The sequence below is a fragment of the Lygodium microphyllum genome, chromosome 27 (genome assembly GCF_053477565.2).
Source record: "Lygodium microphyllum isolate KBCC chromosome 27, Lygodium_microphyllum_v1.1.10, whole genome shotgun sequence".
Classification (NCBI taxonomy): domain Eukaryota; kingdom Viridiplantae; phylum Streptophyta; class Polypodiopsida; order Schizaeales; family Lygodiaceae; genus Lygodium; species Lygodium microphyllum.
Window position 1 is genome coordinate 15,411,007 of NC_141161.1, and position 19,909 is coordinate 15,430,915.

General features: G+C 39.4%; 2 protein-coding genes across 2 annotated transcripts; both read left to right on the forward strand.

The window, feature by feature from the left end:
• The first annotated feature begins 10,919 nt into the window (after positions 1–10,919).
• Positions 10,920–14,112, forward strand: LOC148012089 (uncharacterized). The gene is made up of 4 exons (XM_087669516.1): positions 10,920–11,166; positions 11,450–11,638; positions 12,418–13,236; positions 13,341–14,112. The coding sequence occupies exons 3-4, from the start codon at positions 12,424–12,426 to the stop codon at positions 13,587–13,589; spliced, it is 1,062 nt and encodes a 353-aa protein (XP_087525642.1). The 5' UTR covers positions 10,920–11,166; positions 11,450–11,638; positions 12,418–12,423; the 3' UTR covers positions 13,590–14,112.
• A 2,730-nt stretch (positions 14,113–16,842) lies between these two features.
• On the forward strand, positions 16,843–19,641 carry LOC148012090 (uncharacterized). The gene is made up of 6 exons (XM_087669648.1): positions 16,843–17,212; positions 17,757–17,839; positions 18,120–18,270; positions 18,556–18,750; positions 18,973–19,074; positions 19,178–19,641. The coding sequence occupies exons 1-6, from the start codon at positions 17,078–17,080 to the stop codon at positions 19,439–19,441; spliced, it is 930 nt and encodes a 309-aa protein (XP_087525774.1). The 5' UTR covers positions 16,843–17,077; the 3' UTR covers positions 19,442–19,641.
• The last annotated feature ends 268 nt before the right edge of the window (positions 19,642–19,909 follow it).

The window sequence follows — 19,909 nt, forward strand, 5'->3', positions numbered from 1 at the left end:
CCATTGGTTCCTCTATTCACTTCTTTAATGCTTCCTAGAGTGCAAGAATTTGCTTTAGTAGTTGTCCTAATGGTAATGAGACTATGGTTGAGTTAAAAGTGGCAAACAAGATAGCACTTAGTTTCCCCTACTTGTACCTTTCAATGCTCTATCTCTAGTGGTTATGTCTTGGCTAATATTTGGATGCTACTACTCCATCACTTGGTTCTTGATGAGCTGCCTTAGCATTCACAAATTGTAGCTTGTACACAAGGATGATTGTGATCTAATGCAAACAACATCTTTTGGAAACTACCTATACTTCTATGGACTCAAGTTGTCCAAACTCCCGCTGCTAAGTTGTCTCGGCCTTGAGATTCAAGGTTGTATAGCTCAAGTAGTGCATAACAAAGTGGTCTAAGCTCCAAGTCCTTGTACAATGCAATTAATCCTCACTAATGTGTGAGTGCTTGTCTATGCATGGACTCCTAGGGGCTTTTCCAACTTTTTGGCATGGTTTGTTCCTAAGTTTGTTCCTAGTGTAAGATCCCAAAGTGTCTCTAGCTGCTTCCAAGGAATATTCCTTGTTGGATCAATGCATCCCTTATTCTAATATTTCTTGAAAACAATTGTACTATACACTAAGTCCCTTGTGGTATTGATAAGTCATTAGAGTGCAATCTTGTGTTATGTTGGTGATGTAGTTTATGCCTATAGTCTTGAATAATTTGCTGTTAGCTTCTAGTGGGGTTGTTCCAAGGAGTCTTGCTTCGAGGGTGGCACTTCAATAAGTTTGCTTGATACTCACTAGTATTCTTTGCAATTCTAGTTGTAAGACAGTCCTAGTGACTATTGGAATTCTCCTTACATTGATTCCAATGAGCTTTTCATGCTCTAAGATCCTCAAGTAGACATGAGACAATTTGATTGTTTGAAAGCTAATTGATGCTACCATGGATTTGTATGTGTGTGCAATGTAATACACATGGAGTTTTGTTCAATGGCCTACTAAGCACTATCCCACTTACTACCCATTCTAGATTGCTTACTATCTCGAAGGGTGTGAATTGGGTCTCAATTTAGGTCCTTAGTTCAAGAGGCCCTAGTTTTTCAGGCTCTTTTGAGTCTCTTCATTTTTGCTAGGTCTTCAAGTTCCATTCTCCTTAGGGGCTCACAATTTAGATTCAATTATTTAGCTCTCTCCTATCACTTTGTACCCTAATGTATAAGAATGACATGTGTTCAAACAAGCTCTTGTTCTTTTATTTGAACAAGGTGCTTTTGTCGTACCATTCCCCTACTTACTTGGGTCACCACAATGCATCAATAGTAGCTGGTTTTAACCTTGCATGGTTCACAAAGTCTTGTATCCTAAGTGCGCCCTTAGAGTGGATGCCCTAAGGGTGAGATGTTTTAAGAAATGAGGCATGAGTGGGGCTTGACAACTCAATGCTCCAACTTGATGTGACGTCACTAGCAATCGAGGTCGATTGTCATACAACAACAACTACTAGTTGTAGCTGCAATAGTCATGCAACTTATGTCCAGTAGAGACTGTTAGGCTAAGCCCTCCTTGGTATGATGCTTGTCATAGCATTGAATCACAACTTAAGGCACAAGTCTCCAGTGCTTCCAATCAAAGTAGGGTGCATCTTGTCCACTTGAGATGATAAGATATTATGCATGCCATGGTTCAATCCATGAGGGGACTATGCTCATCACACTATTAGCACCATGGGTTGAGGCAATTGATGTTACTACACGGGCTCTTAAGTGTGCAATAACCACTTGAAGTTTGCAATAGTGTGGTGGAATTGAATGGCCTAGCAGAATACATAATCATAATGCCATATAAGCTTTATGTCTTTGTCCAACAACCTTATGGTTGAAATAAGACCCAAGATTTTTGGGTCAATGGTCTCTCAGCCAATTCACGAGGCCCAAGTAGTGGCAGCCCTTTCCCAAGGCCCGATTGGCCCTTGTGTCTTTGGTAGTGTTGTTAACACTAAGGCCACTAAGACCTTACAAAAGGCCCAGCTGGCCACCACCATGTTGAAGTTGATGGCCACTAAGGCTGTCAATGATCAATGTGATGTGCCAATAAGGCCGAAATAAAGGCCTAGTCGGCCCTAGACAAGCTTGAAGTGCTTAGCAAGGCCTTAATAGGCTGATAAAGGCCTATTTGGCCACTGTCCTCTCCACTAGTCTTAAAGCCTTATGATGGTGCCATTATAATAGTAAAATAAAATGAGATTTCAATGGCTTTTGCACCTAAGTGGGCCCTTGGCTTGTCCATGGCCACTAACTGCGTAATTTATGGCCTAAATGGCATTTGACTTTGCCAAGTTGCAGACCTTGGTTCATCTGCATCAAGTGGTTGAATCAATGCTTATTAAGCCTTCTTGCCCTATAATTCGGCTATGTTGTGCAATTAGCAAGGCTATTGAGCCTAAGTCTTCAAAATTGACCGTTCTAGGCCTTCACAAGACTTACATGGGCTCAGTACACAAATTCAGCTGCTTTGAGGCCAACAAAAGGCCTATGAGCCTCTTGGCTCAAGATCGGCTACTTTGAGGTGGACTAAAAGTCTAATGGGCCTCTTAGGTAAGATTTGGTCACTTTCAAGCCAACTAAAGGCCTAATAGCTCCAACTTCGCTGTTACAAAGCTCAATGAGCTTATTAAGGCTTATGAGCCTATTGACTCACAATCGAATTGTTTTAGGCCATGAGCAAGGCTTAACAAGACTAATGGCTCAAAATTGGCCGTGTGCATAGACTTAAGACCTTATGGGGTGAATATTGAGTTGTTTTGGAAGGAGAGGACTAGATGTCCTTTGAGGATTGTAATTAACCATTTGGATCATGGTGCACAGATCGGACGTCGTATGCGCGCGTAGTGAGCGTCAAAAGGTCCCCAAGAACAAAAGAACTCTACTTTTGCACAAAAAAAACAAGGAAGAAAGCTTGCACGACATGAAGAAAGAGACTACTTGGGTACAATTTCCCCCCATGCCTTGTGTGAGCGCTCCACAAAGCATGTATTTTATATATTGTTGATCTTCAAGCTCAAAAAATAGCCCAATTTACAATTAGCACGCTTTAGCTTTTGTGTTTGCTTTTGTGCCACTAAAGAATTAAAGCTATTGAGCGCCCAAGGAGTCAGGCGAAACCCAAATACAATGTCTAATACAAATATTTAAATCGTGTGCCCATGCGCATACAAAAGTAATAAATAAATATCAAGCGCTTTAATAAATAAGCACGTCAAAATATGGACGCCATGCCTCAAATACACGCCCATCAAAATTTGATGATAATTTGAATACACGCTATCCTCCAATGCTTCCCAATGCCACCACTGCTTGCTCTGCACATCAACTGAAGCATTCACAATTATTAGAAAAATAATACAATTAAACCGACAAAAGTGAATACCTAGTAGTCTTCAGCTACAAAATAAATAAATTGGTTAGAACTCAATCCTAACCTTAATTTATTACGAGTACGCACTCTAAACTCATAAACATTTATTAATTTAAATATGTATTTTGCAAAATCACCCGTTATGGAATCACCCACTTACACATTAAATTAACAAGACGCCCGAAAAGGATAGGCGTCCCCATCGACTTTTTGCACAAAGAATCCACCTTGTGTATGAGCCCCGGTAATAAAATTTTACGGAATCCACCGCAAAACCTCACGGAATCCACCGTGGAATATGCCTCCTGGCATCATACCCCCGGGGTGGGATAGCAATTGTCCTCAATTGCTATTAGCTCAATGTGGAGCTAACAGTGTGGGAAAAGCACTTAGGTCTCTAGCGTGCATCCATTGGGCCCCTTCAACAGGATGATTTTTAAACTTAACCAAATATCTAGAATATCTACAGCCAGTTCTAGTGGTCATAAAGTCAGTATCTATAATAGTTTCAGGCTCAAGAATTTCAGTTTCTTCGTCTAGCAAAGGAGGGTTTTCATAGAGAGGGTGTACAGGTAGTTGTCCTCTAAAAGGTCGTAATAAACTGATATGGAAAGTGTTGTGGATTTTCCAATGTTGTGGTAATTCTAGTTTAAATGCATTGTCATTGATTTTGTGTATGATCTTGAATGGTCCATAAAATCTAGGTGCTAATTTTACAATGGGGTGTTTATCTACACTTTGTAATCTTCGCTTTTCAATTCGTAACCAAACATAATCATCAACTTTAAAACTCATAGCTTTTCTTTTCTTGTTTGCTTGTTTTGTGTATGATCGCTGGGCTTTGGTAATCATATCTTTAACTTCATCAAAAATAGTAGCATGCATGTTAGCAATATCATCAGCAGTTTGAATTTTGTTTGATAATAATGTAACAGGTGTAGGCAATCGATATCCATAAATAATTTCAAATGGTGCTTTCTTTGTAGCTGTATGTGGTATGTTATTATATGCAAACTGAAGTAAATGAAGATATGTATCCCCTGTGTGTGGTTTTGAAATTGTGTAGGCATGCAAAAGATCTAAAATGGTACTGTTAGTAGCTTCTGTTTGACCATTTGTTTCAGGATGAAATGCAGATGAAAAATCAATCTTTGTTCCTAAGTTAGCAAACAAAGTAATCGAAAAATTATTGCAGAATCTAGAATCACAATCAGAAATAATGACTTTTGGTAAACCATGGTTAGTGAAAACAGTTTTCAAAAACAATTGAGCAACTTGAGATGTAGTTAAGGTTTTCTTGCATGGAATAAAATATGCTTGTTTGCTAAACCTATCTACAATAGTCCAAATCATATCATGATTAGCTTTAGTGTTAGGTAGACCAATGATAAAATCCATTGAAATCTGTTCCCATGATCGTGATGGAATGGATAATGGCATTAGTAAACCATATTGTTTACCATGGTGTCTTTTAACTCATTGATAAATTAGGCATTCAGATACAAAATTAGATATATCAGTGTCCATGTGTGGCCAATAAAAATCTTCAGTCAATGTACGCAAAGTAGATATAATTCCGCTATGACATTGATATGGGGGACAATGAATTTCATGCAAAACAAATGATCGAAATGGAATAGTCACACATAATCTTTTTTCATAAAACATAAATCCATTAATGTAAGACAATGAATCAATAGGAATCCAATTATTTGCAACTAGGTTATTCCAATCAGCTTGAAAAGTAGGATCTTGGTGATAAGTATCTTTCATAGGGATAAGGGAATAAAATGATATCACAGAAATATTTTGAATTGTCGGTCTTCTACTCAAAAATCAGCAACAACATTCTCTTTTCCAAGTTGATATTGTATAAGGGGATGAAAACTTTGAATAAAAGCAGCCCATTTAATGTGTCGGTTAGATATTTGTGGTTGACTAAGGAGATGTCTAATGCTTTGTTGGTCAGTTTTGATCATGAATTTAGATCCCATTAAATAATGTTTCCATTGACGTAAGGCTTGTACTACGGCTAGCAATTCCTCACAAATTTTCTGTAAAAGCTAGCAAGTCCTAGGAAATAACGTAATTCATGCACATTTTTGGGTATCGGCCAATTTAAAATTGCTTCTATTTTTTAAGGGTGGACTTTAATACCTTCTGATAAAATAATATTTCCTAAATATTCAATTTCTGTTTGAAAAAATTCACTCTTTTCTAGATTAGCATATAATTGATTGTCTTTTAATAATTTAAAAACTAAAGACAAATGTTCATAATGCTCATTCTCATTTTTACTGAAAACTAATATGTCATCAAAGAAAACAATGACACAATGCTGATGTTTCAAAAATATGCGATTCATCAAACGACTGAATGTGGCTGGTGCATTAGTTAAACCGAAAGGCATAACCAAGAATTCATAGTGTCCAAATTGTGTTCGAAATGCAGTTTTGAATATATCAGATTTGTCCAATCTTACTTGATGATATCCAGATTTAAGATCTATTTTGTTGAATATGGCAGATCCTTGTAGCTTGTCCATAAGATCATCTACCCTAGGAATCGGGTATCTATTCTTAACAGTAATTTTATTTAGGGCACTATAATTAGTGCACATGCGATAGGTATTCTATTTCTTCTTCACTAATAAGATAGGTGCACCAAACGGAGAACTACTAGGTCTAATTAATCCTCTGTTAAGCAATTCGTCTATTTGGTTTGAATTACTTTCTGTTCAATTTGGTTATGTTTATATGGTGCTTTACATGGTGGTTGTGATCCAGGAATTAAATCTATCTTATGATCTTCAAGACGCACAGGTGGTAATCCAGGTGGTAAATCAGCAGCAAAACAATCTTGAAATTGGAAAAGAAATTGTGTAGGCCTAGGATGCATCTGGTTATCTTTAGCTTGAATTTCATTCGCCCATATTAAATAGAATTTGCTACTTTTATGTAATGCACGTTTAGCTTGAGTATGAGTAAGCAATGGAAAAGTATTGGAAGTGTGCATACCATGCAGTGTGATTTGTTTTCCTTGAAAATAAATTTTTATTGAATGCATAGAATAATCTATATCAGGATTGTATTGATGTCGCAAAGGCATTCCTAAGATAATGTCACTAGACTACAAAGGTACAACTAAGAAATTTTTTCATTCAGTATAATCACCAATTTTAATTTCTAAATTTTGCACCTCTTGTGTTTAATTATATCTCGTACCTAGGAATGTGGCCTTAATGCGATAATGTGTAGAAACAGTATGTAAATTCAATTCTTTGACCAATTTTGCAGAAATAAAGTCGTGTGTGCTCCCATGATCATGTAAAATAGTTTTTTCTTTACCATGCACAAAACATTTCATTGTTAATAAGGAATGGGGAGTTGGCATACCTGGCAAAGTATCAGAAGTAGTACCAATGTCGTCATCATCTTCCGTAAAATCCGACATCTCTTCACATTCTTCATCTTCTATTGCTCCCAAATAATTGATATGAACAGATGGCTTTTTGGATTGACAATTGGCTGCTAGATGTCCAGGTTGATGACATTTGTAACAAACTATGGGTTTTGCTTTGGATACATTATCAAAAAGTTTAGGAATGTTGGGATTTGACTTAAGAGTTGGCTTAAGGTTTGGATTTGTGTTTGATGGCAAGGCAGGTAGTCATGTCCATTTACGGAATGAAGATGGAAGAAAACAACTTTGATTGAATCTTCGAAAATTTGAATTGAATTGTTTGGAACCAAAGTTACCATTAGTTGGAAATTGTTGTGGTCGCTTATCTCGTCCGCGAATTTTATCTTCAGTGTCATGGGCCAAGGAAATTTCATCTTCAAGGGTTGTTGGCTTGAACATATTGACCTCTGTATAAAAATGTCCAAGTAGGCCAGACATAAACTTGTGTTTATGAGTTGCTTCAGGTACATCTTCGAGCATTCGTAGTTGCAATAGAGCATTTCAGAAACGCTCAGTATATTGTAAAATAGGTTCTCGATCCCTTTGTTGTGGAAGATCCCATTGTTTGATTCCTTTTTCGTGGAATTGAGGTGGAAGGAAATTATGCAAAATTTTCTTTTGGAAAGTCTCCCAGGTAGTGGGACAATCAATGCTTTTGCGGACAACAGTCCACCATAAGGATGCTCGGTCAACTAAATGGTTAGTGATACATTTAATTTTGTCTTTCTCAGCATATGATTCTTCATGGAAATAATCATCAAATTGACTGATAAAAGCAAGTACAGTCTTTCCATCGTGTGATCCATTGAAAGTACAAAATTTAAAGTTACTTTTACTTATCTTTGTTTCTTTTCGAATAGATTGGGCTTCAGTGTTGCATCGATAGTATGTCGTATAAGATCTTTAGGTTGCGATCCATCTTGGTCGACGGTAGATCGTTGCAGATTGGCCAATTGAGCTTGCAAAGTTTGTCGTGCTCTTCGTTCCTCTTGAAGCTGCATCATAATCAAATCCAATTTTTACTCCATTGTTGGTTCGGGTAGATCACCTTCAGTCATAAAATCTTCCATAGTTTGATCAGTCATCTTGCAAAATACCAAAAGATCTCACACACTCGAAACCTTGTTAGCGGGATGAGCGTAGCTCAAAGGCGGGTTTACAAGGCTTATATATATATATATATATATATATATATATATATATATATATATATATATATATATATATATATATATATATATATATATATATATATATAGTTTGACTTTTGTGTATTTCTCCTTTGATGTCACAGTCATCTTCCAAGAAAATAATTTTTGTGTATAGACTGCATGTTGCCGATTATTCGCTGGAATCTGATTCTGTCAATTCACAGGTGTGAACAGGGGCTTCCAGAGAGTAGTAAACAGATTCGTATATTGCCGAATAGGAACTGCCTCTATGGTAGTTGTTGGAGATTGGAGCTTATGATCTTCATAACCTTTGTAACTTAGAGTTTTTAGTTTTTCTAACTAATCGTGATTTTTAAGGACATGAGAATGTTTTCGCCCGTTTCGGCGACGAGCAGTACATGCTGCTGCCGCCGACGGGTTCAAAACGAATTTGAAGCTTTTATTAAGCTTCTCTTTAAGCCTTCCAAGCTTTACTTTGGAGCTTTAAGAGCTATGGAGGAAATTGGCTTATCTGTTAAGAAGAAACCAATGACTTGATGTAGGATCTTTCTGCGTGGTCCTCTGCTGCAGAGGCCGGTCCCTCTCGATTTGAGTGTATAGTAGGGGGTTCTTGACTGCCAAGAACACACTGGTATCAATCGTTTGCCACGAGACTGACTGTAGAGCTCGATCATTCCAGGAGCTCCGCCTTCGAGCGAGATGGTAAGCGATTGGAAGCTCTCGATCTCAGCTTCGCTCTGATACCACTGATGCACAAATCGGACGCCGTATGTGCACGTAGTGAGCGTCAGAAGGTCCCTAAGAACAAAAGAACTCTACTTTTGCATTAAAAAGACAAGGAAGAAAGCTTGCACGACATGAAGAAAGAGACTAATTGGGTACAATTTCTTCCCATGCCTTGTGTGAGCGCTCCACAAAGCATGTATTTTATATATTATTGATCATCAAGCTCAAAAAATAGCCCAATTTACAATTAGCACGCTTTAGCTTTTGTGTTTGCTTTTGTGCCACTAAAGAATTAAAGCTATTAGGTGCCCAAGGAGTCAAGCAGAACCCAAATACAATATCCAATACAAATATTTAAATCGTGCGCCCATGTGCATACAAAAGTAATAAATAAATATCAAGCGCTTTAATAAATAAGCGCGTCAAAATATGGGCGCCATGCCTAAGATATGCGCCCATAAAAAATTGATGATAATTTGAATATACGCTATCCTCCAATGCTTCCCAATGCCACCACTGCTTGCTGTACACATCAACTGAAGCATTCACAATTGTTAGAAAAATAATACAATTAAACCGACAAAAGTGAATACCTAGCAGTCTTCAGCTATAAAATAAATAAATTGGTTAGAACTCAATCCTAACCTTAATTTATTTTACGAGTACGCACTCTAAACTCATAAATGTTTATTAATTTAAATATGTATTTTGCGGAATCACCCTCTATGGAATCACCCACTTACACATTAAATTAACAAGACGCCCGAAAAGGATAGGCGTCCCCATCGACATTTCGCACAAAGAATCCACCTTGTGTATGAGGCCCGGTAATAAAATTTTACGGAATCCACCGCAAAACCTCACGGAATCCACCGTGGAATATGCCTCCTGGCATCAAATCAAGTCAAGGCCTATGAGGCCTCAATGCTTGTGATAGGCAAAGCTTCAAATGGGAACCAAATATTTATTGGTATTGAAAGATGGGATAGGATACAAAAGTAGGAAGAAAGCACACTCAAAATTCACAACACAAAGGAACCAATTAACTTGCAACTTCATACATGTATGCCTTGTCAACAATGTAGTAGAGAATGCCCTTCGTCTCGTTGTCGACCCTTATTTTGTCTCCTTTGCTCTCCTCTACAATTTGTAACTACGAATTGTGGTTTTATTCTCTTTTCTCACTCTTACAACTCCTCAATCCACTAGCTAAGCAAACTCCCAATATAAAAGTGAAAGCTAAACTCAAATGCCTTGCCTCTTGGTTTTCTTATTTGTGGATTTACAAAAACTAAAAACTCTATATTTTAGTGACTTTTAAGCCTTAGAACCTTGAATATCATATGCTTTACCTCCTAGAAAAAAATCAAACTATGACAATTCCAAACTAAAATCCAACACACAAATGATGAATCGATTGCCTCTCAACTTGTTCGTCCTATAAGCTAATCCGTGTGACGTTTTGGAGTGCAAGCTCCTATTCTATCGCTCAGCATGGAGAGTATATGCCTAGTTGCTTGATTCCATCGGTTTCGAAAAATGGAACCAAAATGTTGTTGATTTCACAAGCTACGAATACCGCACTTAACATAATACGTTTTGTTTCAAGGGAGTGCTTTGAGCAAAGTTGCTATGTCTATCTCTCATATAACCATTGTAGCTCTCAAAACAACTTTATTGAAGTCACTAATTTACCTTCTTGTTGTAATTTGAATTGCAAAGGTTTGTGAATGGCTGCATGATTCAAGCGATGCACCTCAAGCGAGCTCCATCTCCATAGCTTTGATCATTGCACAAGCTAGGTTTGTGAATGGCTCCATGATTCAAGCGATGCACCTCAAGCGAGCTCCATCTCCATAGCTTTGTGAATGGCTGCATGATTCAAGCGATGCACCTCAAGCGAGCTCCATCTCCATAGCTTTGATAATTGCACAAGCAAGGTTTGTGAATAGCTACATGATTCAAGCGATGCACCTCAAGGGAGCTTCCATCTCCATAGCTTTGATCATTGCACAAGCTAGGTGCCAAGGCATGTGGGCAAATTGAGCCGATTAATTCTTGGGATCGAGAACCTAGCCCACCCATCACCCACACACGTGGGCATAAGAGGGCTCACCTCACCACCCGGGCTGTCATCCATGACTCTTTGAAAAGAGCCTAACGATGTATGCGTGTGTGTGTGTGTGTGTGAAAGTTGCTTTTTGTTGCAAACAAACAACTGGGTGAATCCTGATGCACCCTGGACCTTCCATCTTCATCATCCCTTCTTACCCAGCCAGCCGAAAAAAGAAACTCTGGTTTTGCGTTTACCAGCTCCCCCTAAACCCTAACTTGCGCAGGCATCTTCTTTCACCCCTGCATACGGCATCGCTCCCCCTCCACCCCTTCGATCTGTGTTTGAAGGTCAGTGTTTTTTTTTTTCGTTTTTGGCTCGTTTGCTTGTCTGTTTTTCTTTTTTGACAGTATCAATTTGTGCGTATTGTTCTCTCCGACATGAAAGTTTGGGATCCCTAGTAATCACGAACCAGTCCTCCATTTTTGTGTTTTTGGCTGTAGAATGGCGTAATTTTAATCCCTACCAATCAGAATCTGTCCTCCATTTTTGGGTTCTTGGCTGTCGAATGGCGGGAATTTTAATCGCTCGTAATGACGAATCAGTTCTCTATTATGGCGTTTTTGGCTGTAGGATGGCGTGATTTCAACAAAAACAGGAAAAAGGTGTTTACTCCAGACTGTAGGCGGGATATGCCGTGACGGCAAACGTCTCTAGCACTGGAGGTGGGATGTTCCAGGGGGCGGAGAGGAAGGTCTCTTCATTATTTGGTGGCCTCCGGGCTTGAATGTGCTGTTCAAGAGTGCGCCAGGCAAGCTGCAGGTATGATGCTTTACTTGAGCCTGTTTATTTATATGTCGAACAGCAAGAACTTCATCCAAAGCGGAGAAAAGCAGATACAGAAAGCGCCAATGTTTGAAAAGATTAGTGATTCTTCACCCTCTGGCTGAGCTTCATCCCAGGAAATCCCATAACCCCCTAGACCTGGGGGAATTGATGCTCCGCGGTGTGTTTAGATAGGGGTTTTGGGGGGACTTGGAAAAAACTTGCAATGCACTTGTTGACATGGGACTTGGACAAAAATTGCCATGCACTTATTGACATTTGAAACATGTGCTGTTTTATATCACTTATGATTTTGTTCTATAGGGACAAAAACACTGAAAGTGTAGGGGTGATTCGGGTTTTTGTGCCTGGGAGATTCTGCCTCTCATCTTATCAGGCCTGGCATCTAGGCTTTGTGCTAATAACCTGTCATTTATATCACTTATGGATTGCGTTCTACAGGGACAAAAGCACTGAAAGTGTAGGCATGATTCATGTTTTTGTGCCTGGGAGATTCCGCCTGCCATCTAATCAGGCATGGCATCTAGGCTTTGTGCTTATATTGGTCATGTCCTCCAGATGCACACGTTAAATTGTCATGGGGATATTTATGTGCCAGGCAGTTAATTAGTGTGGGTGGTCTTACATACAGTAGCTTGATTTGTCGATGTTTTGCTTCGCATCTGTTTTATGAAGAAACAAGTATTCTCTGCTCTGATTCAGATTGTTTACATGCATTATCTGGTGCTAACTAACATGTTAACTTTTTTTATCAGAGACAAATGCCTGTAGCAGATATTTCTTCAACAGGGTTAGGTCCAGCCCCCACAACAGCATCCAGCTCTAGGAAGGAGAAGAAAAAACAGGCAAAGGAAGAGAGAGACAGGTTAAAACAGGTTGAAAAGAAGAAACGCAGGCTTGAGAAGGCCTTAGCTACAGCAACAGCAATTAGAATAGAACTTGAGAAGAAGAAACAGAAACGGAAAGAAGAGGAGCAGCGGCTTGACGAAGAAGGGGCGGCACTTGCTGAGGCTGTTGCTCTTCAGGTTCTTGTAGGGGAAGATGTAGATGTTCTTGATGATTCTTCTGATTCTGAAGGTGTTTGCCGCAACAAGGATGGCAGCCCTGATTCTGAGAATGAAGTTGAGGGATTAAGCAACCTTCAGAGGTTTGAAAATGGCTCAAAGAGCCTGCTGCAAACTTCTGAGGCAAAATCAAAGACTTGTGATGCTGCTGCTCAGATTGAAGCAGGAACTTTGGGCAGGGGCCTATTTAATAAGTGGGAGCTCTCTACAGCTCGCGTGTTGGGAGATTTTGAAAGGGATCAATTCGCAAAGTTGCAGGAGCTTCAGGATGCTAGGATTTCACTATTTGATCAGAAAACCGTTGAAAATCCTGAGGAAAACTTGAAAGCTAGCAATGAGAGGGCAAAAGCAGCTGAGCTAGCTGCAGGAATGGCAGCAGCACAAGCAGTAGCTGCATTACGCATAGCAGAGGAGGCAAGGGCAGAGGCAGAGGCTGCAAAACGTGCAGCAGAGGCAGCTATAAGTCAAGTGTTGGAAAGAAAACAGGTCAATAATATGGTGTTACCTCAGGTAAGTCTTGGTATGTGCGTTTTTTCTTTTCTTTATATTATAGGATGTTTTTGTGAGGTTTTATGAACATGATGGCTTATTATTTCGGTTTTGGGTCAAAGCAGGTCACTTTTCAGTCTAGAAACATAGAGCTGGAAAGAGACGAGCTGAGGGCTCGGTTGGAAGAAACCGAACGCCAGCTAAAAGAAAAAACAAGGCAAGTAGTCCATTTAGAGCAGAACCTGGAGGATATGACTCACTATCTTTTACAGTTGAAGGAAAAGATGCCTTTTCTTATGGTGGGTGAAAGGCAGGGTGAAACATCAGAGAGCACCAATCTTACAGAGTCTTCAGGTGGAACAGTGGATCAGTGAAGTATGTTAATGGGTGAACAGGAAGGTGATACAGCCATAATGGGGCTGCTGATTCCAATTCTCAATATCCCTTTTAAGTACTACTATTTTGTTTCTTCCTTTGATCTGTCAGAGGCCCCTCCTAGTACAAGAATAGCCAATTAAAAGCTAGCTACTTTTGCATAGCACGAGTGGTTGACTGCACCTTGATTTGTTTTTCTAATTTGCAAATCGATTCATGGTTTCACAATTCCATAATCGTTTAGTGATAGTGCTGTATCTAAAAATTTGGAACTTTCCAGAGCCAAATGTACTTGGTAGGAGAATAGGTGGGGGATATTGGTATAGCTGAGCCAGTGTTTTTCACATACATCTTAGAGGCAGAGGGATTAAAAAATCTATTGTACCGTGTTGGAATTTGACACTTTCAAAGGTGATGAGTGTGTTAATGCCAACAATGATGTCTGACAAGCTAAGGGTTAAAACTATTTTCTGCACGCTGCATTCACTGATGTCATGAGATGCTTTAAGAACTCTAGTAATTTCATCATGAGGAGCTGGATTTGTGTATATGGTATTCCTCTGTGTACGTAGATATCTAATAAACATGCGATTCCATGCATAGAATGCGTTAGCAATTTGTTATGCATGTCATAAGATATTGCATGATAGTGCTTTCTTGCAAAGTCCATGTATGTGTATTGCTCTCCTATGCATTGACTCACCGAAAACTATTTGAGCCCATGTGGGGATCCTCCCTGAGTTTTTGTTCAATTCAGTTGAGATCTCGTTCTTTTTCTTTTTGGCCAAGAATTGGGCAGGGACTTGCTGGTAGGAGCTTTAGTAGATCTACCTGTTGAGAGCATAGAGTCTCCAAATTTTGGTCTCGGAGTATGATTTTACTATGCATTTTGCGTAAGCATACTTAGCAAAACAACAAATAGGTGAGTTTACTAAGTTGAGGGTGTCTGGAACTTTAGGCCACTTGCCAAACAATGATTAGGTGCAGTGGTTGGTGTTATGGCATGGAAATGCAGGAACACTGGTTTGATTGCAAGCACATACTTTTTTTTGGTTTTTTTTTTTTTTTGGGGTGGGTGTGTGGGGTTGGGGAGGTGTGGGTCTGCAGCTACTGTGGAGTTTTAGGCTGCCCAGAAATGCCAGTTTCGCACCTATCTACTATTGCCCTTGACATTGTAACCTGACCTGCGGAATGGCCTTGGTTTGGGGACTTTCTTTTAATGTTGAGTGGAGTTGAGTATCCTTAAATTATGTGTTGATTTGATACACTCGAAGGTACTCTTCAGAAAAAGGTTAAGTACAAGTTTGGGATGGGGAGAAAGTACTTCTCAGAAAAATTGAAGGGCATGAACGCTGTGGAAGTACAAGCTAGGGATGGTGAGGCTTTATTTGAATATGGAAAAGAGAGTTATTTTGCTTGAAGATAGAAATTGTGAGAACTGTCAAGAAAGGCAATTGTGGGAATGACTTACATGTATTGGTGAAGAGCCGGAATCTATTGTGAAAGGAATAGGCAGCTTTGGAGGATGCTTGTGAGAATCTGCCTGTGTTTTTTGCTTGCTTGATTGCTCGAGTTTCAATTACTATGTGCAATGTTGTGAGATCCAAGCCTTTGGGAAAGTAACTCAATCTTCCTTAAGACTATTTTTGGACAACTTTCCAATTTCATTTTCTAATCAAGTATTTGATCCATATCCTGAAAAGTAGGGTCCACAGTTTGGTTTGCTAATGGATGCCCGATAAGCTCATCCACTCTATGCTAGAGAATTGTGTTCAATGAAAGTTATCTTTGAGCAACTTGACCATCTAGACATTTGGTGTAAATAGATATCACATGCTACAAGATTGTGGAGGAACTTTTTGAGATTTTAGGAACGATAACTAGTGACATCAAAGAAACGAAGACTTCATTGGGCTTCCAAATAAGGTGGGGTTAAAACAAGATATGCAATCCCTAATCACAAATATATTCCAAGTTCTACATCCATGTCTTAGACAAGAATGACACAAGGTAGGTGATGTTGGATGTGAGAGACTACAACCAAGCTACCTATTGTCAAAGATGATAAAACAGCAAGTTAAACTTGGTTAACTATTCCAACTATGTGGCTTTTGAAAGAGGAAATTAGAGACATTCCCCTTCCTACATTTCTTGTTTCGGTAGTAATAAGTTGTGATAATCAAGCTTCCTTAAACCATAAGGAGGAATATTATTTAGAAATCATTGCTTGAGATCCCATGGAAGTTGAGGCCTAAATTATAATCTAGTGGCCTATGGAAAATCTTTAGTCCAAGAAAATAGACTTGTACACATTGGGCTTATGGTGTACCTTGCTCATAAGAAATGCGAAAGTCTTGTATGAATTGCTAATATTTACATGTTTCATTTATTATGTTTTTGGATTGATTATTATGAATTGCTAATATTCACATGTTTCATTTATTATGTTTTTGGATTCATTGAGAATAATCATAGGCTTTGTATATGTGCATGCATGGGACATGCTAACTAGTGTCACTAAAGTGTGCATATGTTCAACATATCTTAGAATGTAGAAGGTGGAGTGTACTTGAAGTTTTGCCTTGATATGCTTTAAGGTGTTTGCTAAAGAACTTAACTTCTTGGTGAAATCAATAATCTGTCATAGGGGCATTTATAAGGGGCATTTATAAGGGGCATCTATGCAATTAGCATGTAGCATTGGATGAGGGTTAGGTGTGCTCATAATCAAGATCTCATTTCATGCATGGAGTCCTTTGAGTAAAAAGGGAGTGTATGTGGTAATTGCCTTGAAAGGGACAACTTGTGTTTCTACATATATTGAGTTCGTATTGTGTGCTTATTGACATTGTGCTAAGTCTGCATGATCTTGGTGGCAATAGCACATGCGAGAAGTGGTTTTGAAAAGGGGAAGTTAAAGGGGGGGTTTTGTCTTAAAACTTCCATATGCAAGCATATATGCCAAATGGCACCAAATGGACATGCTAAAAGGTAGGCCTAATTTTTGAAGAACTAACTTACATGAGAAGTTCTAGACAAATTCCTCCTACTAGGAGGGTTCGTAGACCTAGCAAAGCTTGGTGAGGACTTCAAGCCTCTTCAGAGGGGAAGCTCATGATGTTGAGCACACTAGAGGGGAAAACAAGGGAAAAGAGAAGCCCCTTTTCCCCATGTCTAATAAAGCTTATTGTGTTGATAGTGGGGTTAGCTGTGACACCTTGGATATGGCAAGAGGGGCTATTGGTATTAATCAATCCCTTTTGATCAAAACTTTTATTGACACGGTATTCCAACTACCCGGCGTGAGGCATCCCGTGCGCGTCGTCTGAACCGACGCCTGTGATAGAGTCTCTCTCTCTCTCTCTCTCTCTCTCTCTCTCTATCTCTCTCTCTGTGTCTGCGTTCAGACGACGCCTGTGATAGAGCGTCTCTCTATCCCCACCCTCCCGCCCCACCCCTCGATTGATTGATTCGTGCAGAAGAAGAAATGCCCGACGCCATGGTGGACATCGCCGGCCAGCTCTTTGCTTTCGAGTACTGCAATGCCAAGCTTAAAGGACAACCCACCATGAAGAAGACCAAGCAGTCCCGCTCCTGCTTCGATCAAACCCTTCCTGTCGGGGTATTCAATAATTACATCATATCTCATATCCACCCCAAACATCATCGCTGTTTTTCTTAATCATCTCATTGTTCCGATTATTGACTGCCAATCTTGGGCATTAATCTCGGTTTCAGTTTACTGGTACATGCAATTGTGTATCCGCATAAGCATATCTCCTCATGCATCGGCAAGGAGGTCGAGACAAGGAATCCCACTAATCACGAGAGAGAGAGAGAGAGAGAGAGAGAGAGAGAGAGAGAGAGAGAGAGAGAGGGACCCTATACCTAGCTAGGTGCAGTTGGGGGTTGGCAGCTCCCACGTTGTGCATCATGACAGCATCATGATCTTCTCAAAGGGAGGGCACTGCATATCTAGCTAGGTGCTGCTGGGGACAAGGGCCTGCCTGCCCCTACGCTTCATCATGATGTGCCATCTTCATACTCACAGAAGATTCTCTTGCATGTGACCAATTCCATGTTCAACCTGACTGCATTCTGTTCGTCCATTTAAGTATATCTTTTGTTGGGCTAAAGGATCACCCACCCATTTGATGATCCTGCAGCTATCGAGAAGAGCTGGGCGCCATGAATTGTGCCGACTCACAGAGAAAGAGCTACCTTACTATTCCTCGAATGGAGAATACAGGTAATTAGAAGCCATTTTTATTCTCCCACGTTGGGATCTTTTACTGAAAACAAGACTCAGCTGATTGCTAGAGACTGAGCTTTGCTACATATGCTTATCCATGAAAGGAACCACCATCATTTGTTTGAACAACAGTAAGTGTTCGCCATTAATAGCCCACAAAACCACTTGGTTTGCAAATAATGCTCAAATGAAACCACTGAGTGATGATCCTAAACCATTCTAGTATCACAATGTTCTTTGTAATCCATTAAGTTGCAAGTAAACTTGTCTAATGTAGGCACCGGATCCCCAAGAAACTACCCTCAGACTACACAAGAAAAGGAGATGGTGAGAAGATAAAGCGAGGTGAGCTGCACAAGGCAGCTCCCAAAGCTGAGCCGCCTGTGGCTGGAGCTTTCAAAATGCGTGATAACCCTCCCAATACTCTTGTAATCCTATCAAATAAATTCTTAATCATCATAAGAATGGATTTACTAACTTCCTCACTCTCTCTCTCTCTCTCTCTCTAATGTCACTCAATAAATCTTTCAACAGTCTAAATATGCAAACAATAATTCCCTAGGGGTCTCATCTTTGATATAACATAGAATTCTCAAAATTAGGGAGTCTTTTGTAGCAAAGCAATGATAGTAATGCTTCTAAGCTTTCTACAAAGCAATCAAGCTTGGGCCTCCTTGTCAAAAACTAAGCCGTGCAAATAACTCGTTTTCCAGTTTAGGAAGTTGTATGAAAGAGGTGACTTGCCACTTCAAATTCTTCATAGTAGCTCGAAGAATGCTCTTGCATGGAAAGTGGATGTGAGAAAACTTGATTACCATCATTATTTACCTATCTTCTTCGATGGTATACGAGAGAAGGAAGAACCTTATCGCTTCATTGCTGTGAAAGGAGTAGAGGACCTTCTCAAGGTTTGTTCAACAGTCCACTTGTTACTAAGCTTGACATATTTTCCCATGTCCTATTATATAACATCAAAACAAGCAGATTGAATAGCTACAACAAGGGCCTTCATAAAAGTAGCATCTCTTCCATTTTCAATTGTGTCAAATCAAAGAACCATTATAGATAGCACAAAGCTCTTGGTGCAATCGAGGCCATGTATATTAGTGATGCATATTTGTCTTTTGTAGGCTGGTCAAGGTAAAATATTGCCTGTAATACCTCAGTTGATCATCCCCATCAAGACTACTCTAAATACAAGGGATCCAGGTGTCATGAACATAGCACTCCAGGTATGTGAACTCTCAAAACCCAGAACAATTACAAAGATATTACTAGTGGAACAACACACGAGACGAATCTAGTTAATATGTTGATTATTTTCCTTTTTGGCAGCTTATGTGCAAGCTTGTGGAGTCAGAAGAGATGGTAGGGCAATCTTTGGTGCCTTACTATAGACAACTTCTCCCAGTGTTGAACATATTCAAGAACAACATACCCAATGTTGGTGATAGCATAGACTATGCCCAACAAAAACATATATGCACAGGAGAGCTTGTTAATAAGGTTTTAGAACTCTTTGAGGCTCATGGTGGTGAAGATGCATTTATCAACATCAAATACATGGTACCCACATATGAATCATGTGTCACAGATTAAGTCAATTCCTCCTTTTCACACAAACAAAGAATTCATCGAGTTGTAGCTTCACATGCACGATGTATCTTTTGTGGTTATCTTTTACTAAAATATGAAAACTCTTGCTATATGAGCCTCTTCCAATTTTGAAAGTGTTGCACAATGACTTGGAACAAATAGAGTGGGAAAGTTTAGCTACTTTTCTTGAGGAAGCAACACCCAAGCTTTGAGACTAAAATAGTAAGGTTCTAAGAGTAGGAAAAAGCATTGAGATCCATTTTCAACACCCAAACTTTGAGACTAAAATATTAAGGTTGTTTGAGTAGAAAAAAGCATTGAGATTCATTTTCATAAGTAGTGTGGCAAGCAAAAAATGGTGAGATTTCATACACCCCCACTGTCAAGCATGAATTTTGACACATAATTTGTGTCTCTACAGAATGTGTGTGTGTTTTAGAGAGACTCTTGCCTTTTATTTTATCTTTTTGT

Bases quoted from the DNA above. Each gene is read 5' to 3' on its own strand.
- LOC148012089 (XM_087669516.1), top strand. From the start codon at position 12,424: ATGCCTGTAGCAGATATTTCTTCAACAGGGTTAGGTCCAGCCCCCACA. The intron at 13,237-13,340 runs GTAAGTCTTGGT...GGGTCAAAGCAG, and splicing joins ATAATATGGTGTTACCTCAG to GTCACTTTTCAGTCTAGAAA.
- LOC148012090 (XM_087669648.1), top strand. From the start codon at position 17,078: ATGCCCGACGCCATGGTGGACATCGCCGGCCAGCTCTTTGCTTTCGAG. The intron at 17,213-17,756 runs GTATTCAATAAT...ATGATCCTGCAG, and splicing joins ATCAAACCCTTCCTGTCGGG to CTATCGAGAAGAGCTGGGCG. The intron at 18,751-18,972 runs GTTTGTTCAACA...TGTCTTTTGTAG, and splicing joins GAGTAGAGGACCTTCTCAAG to GCTGGTCAAGGTAAAATATT.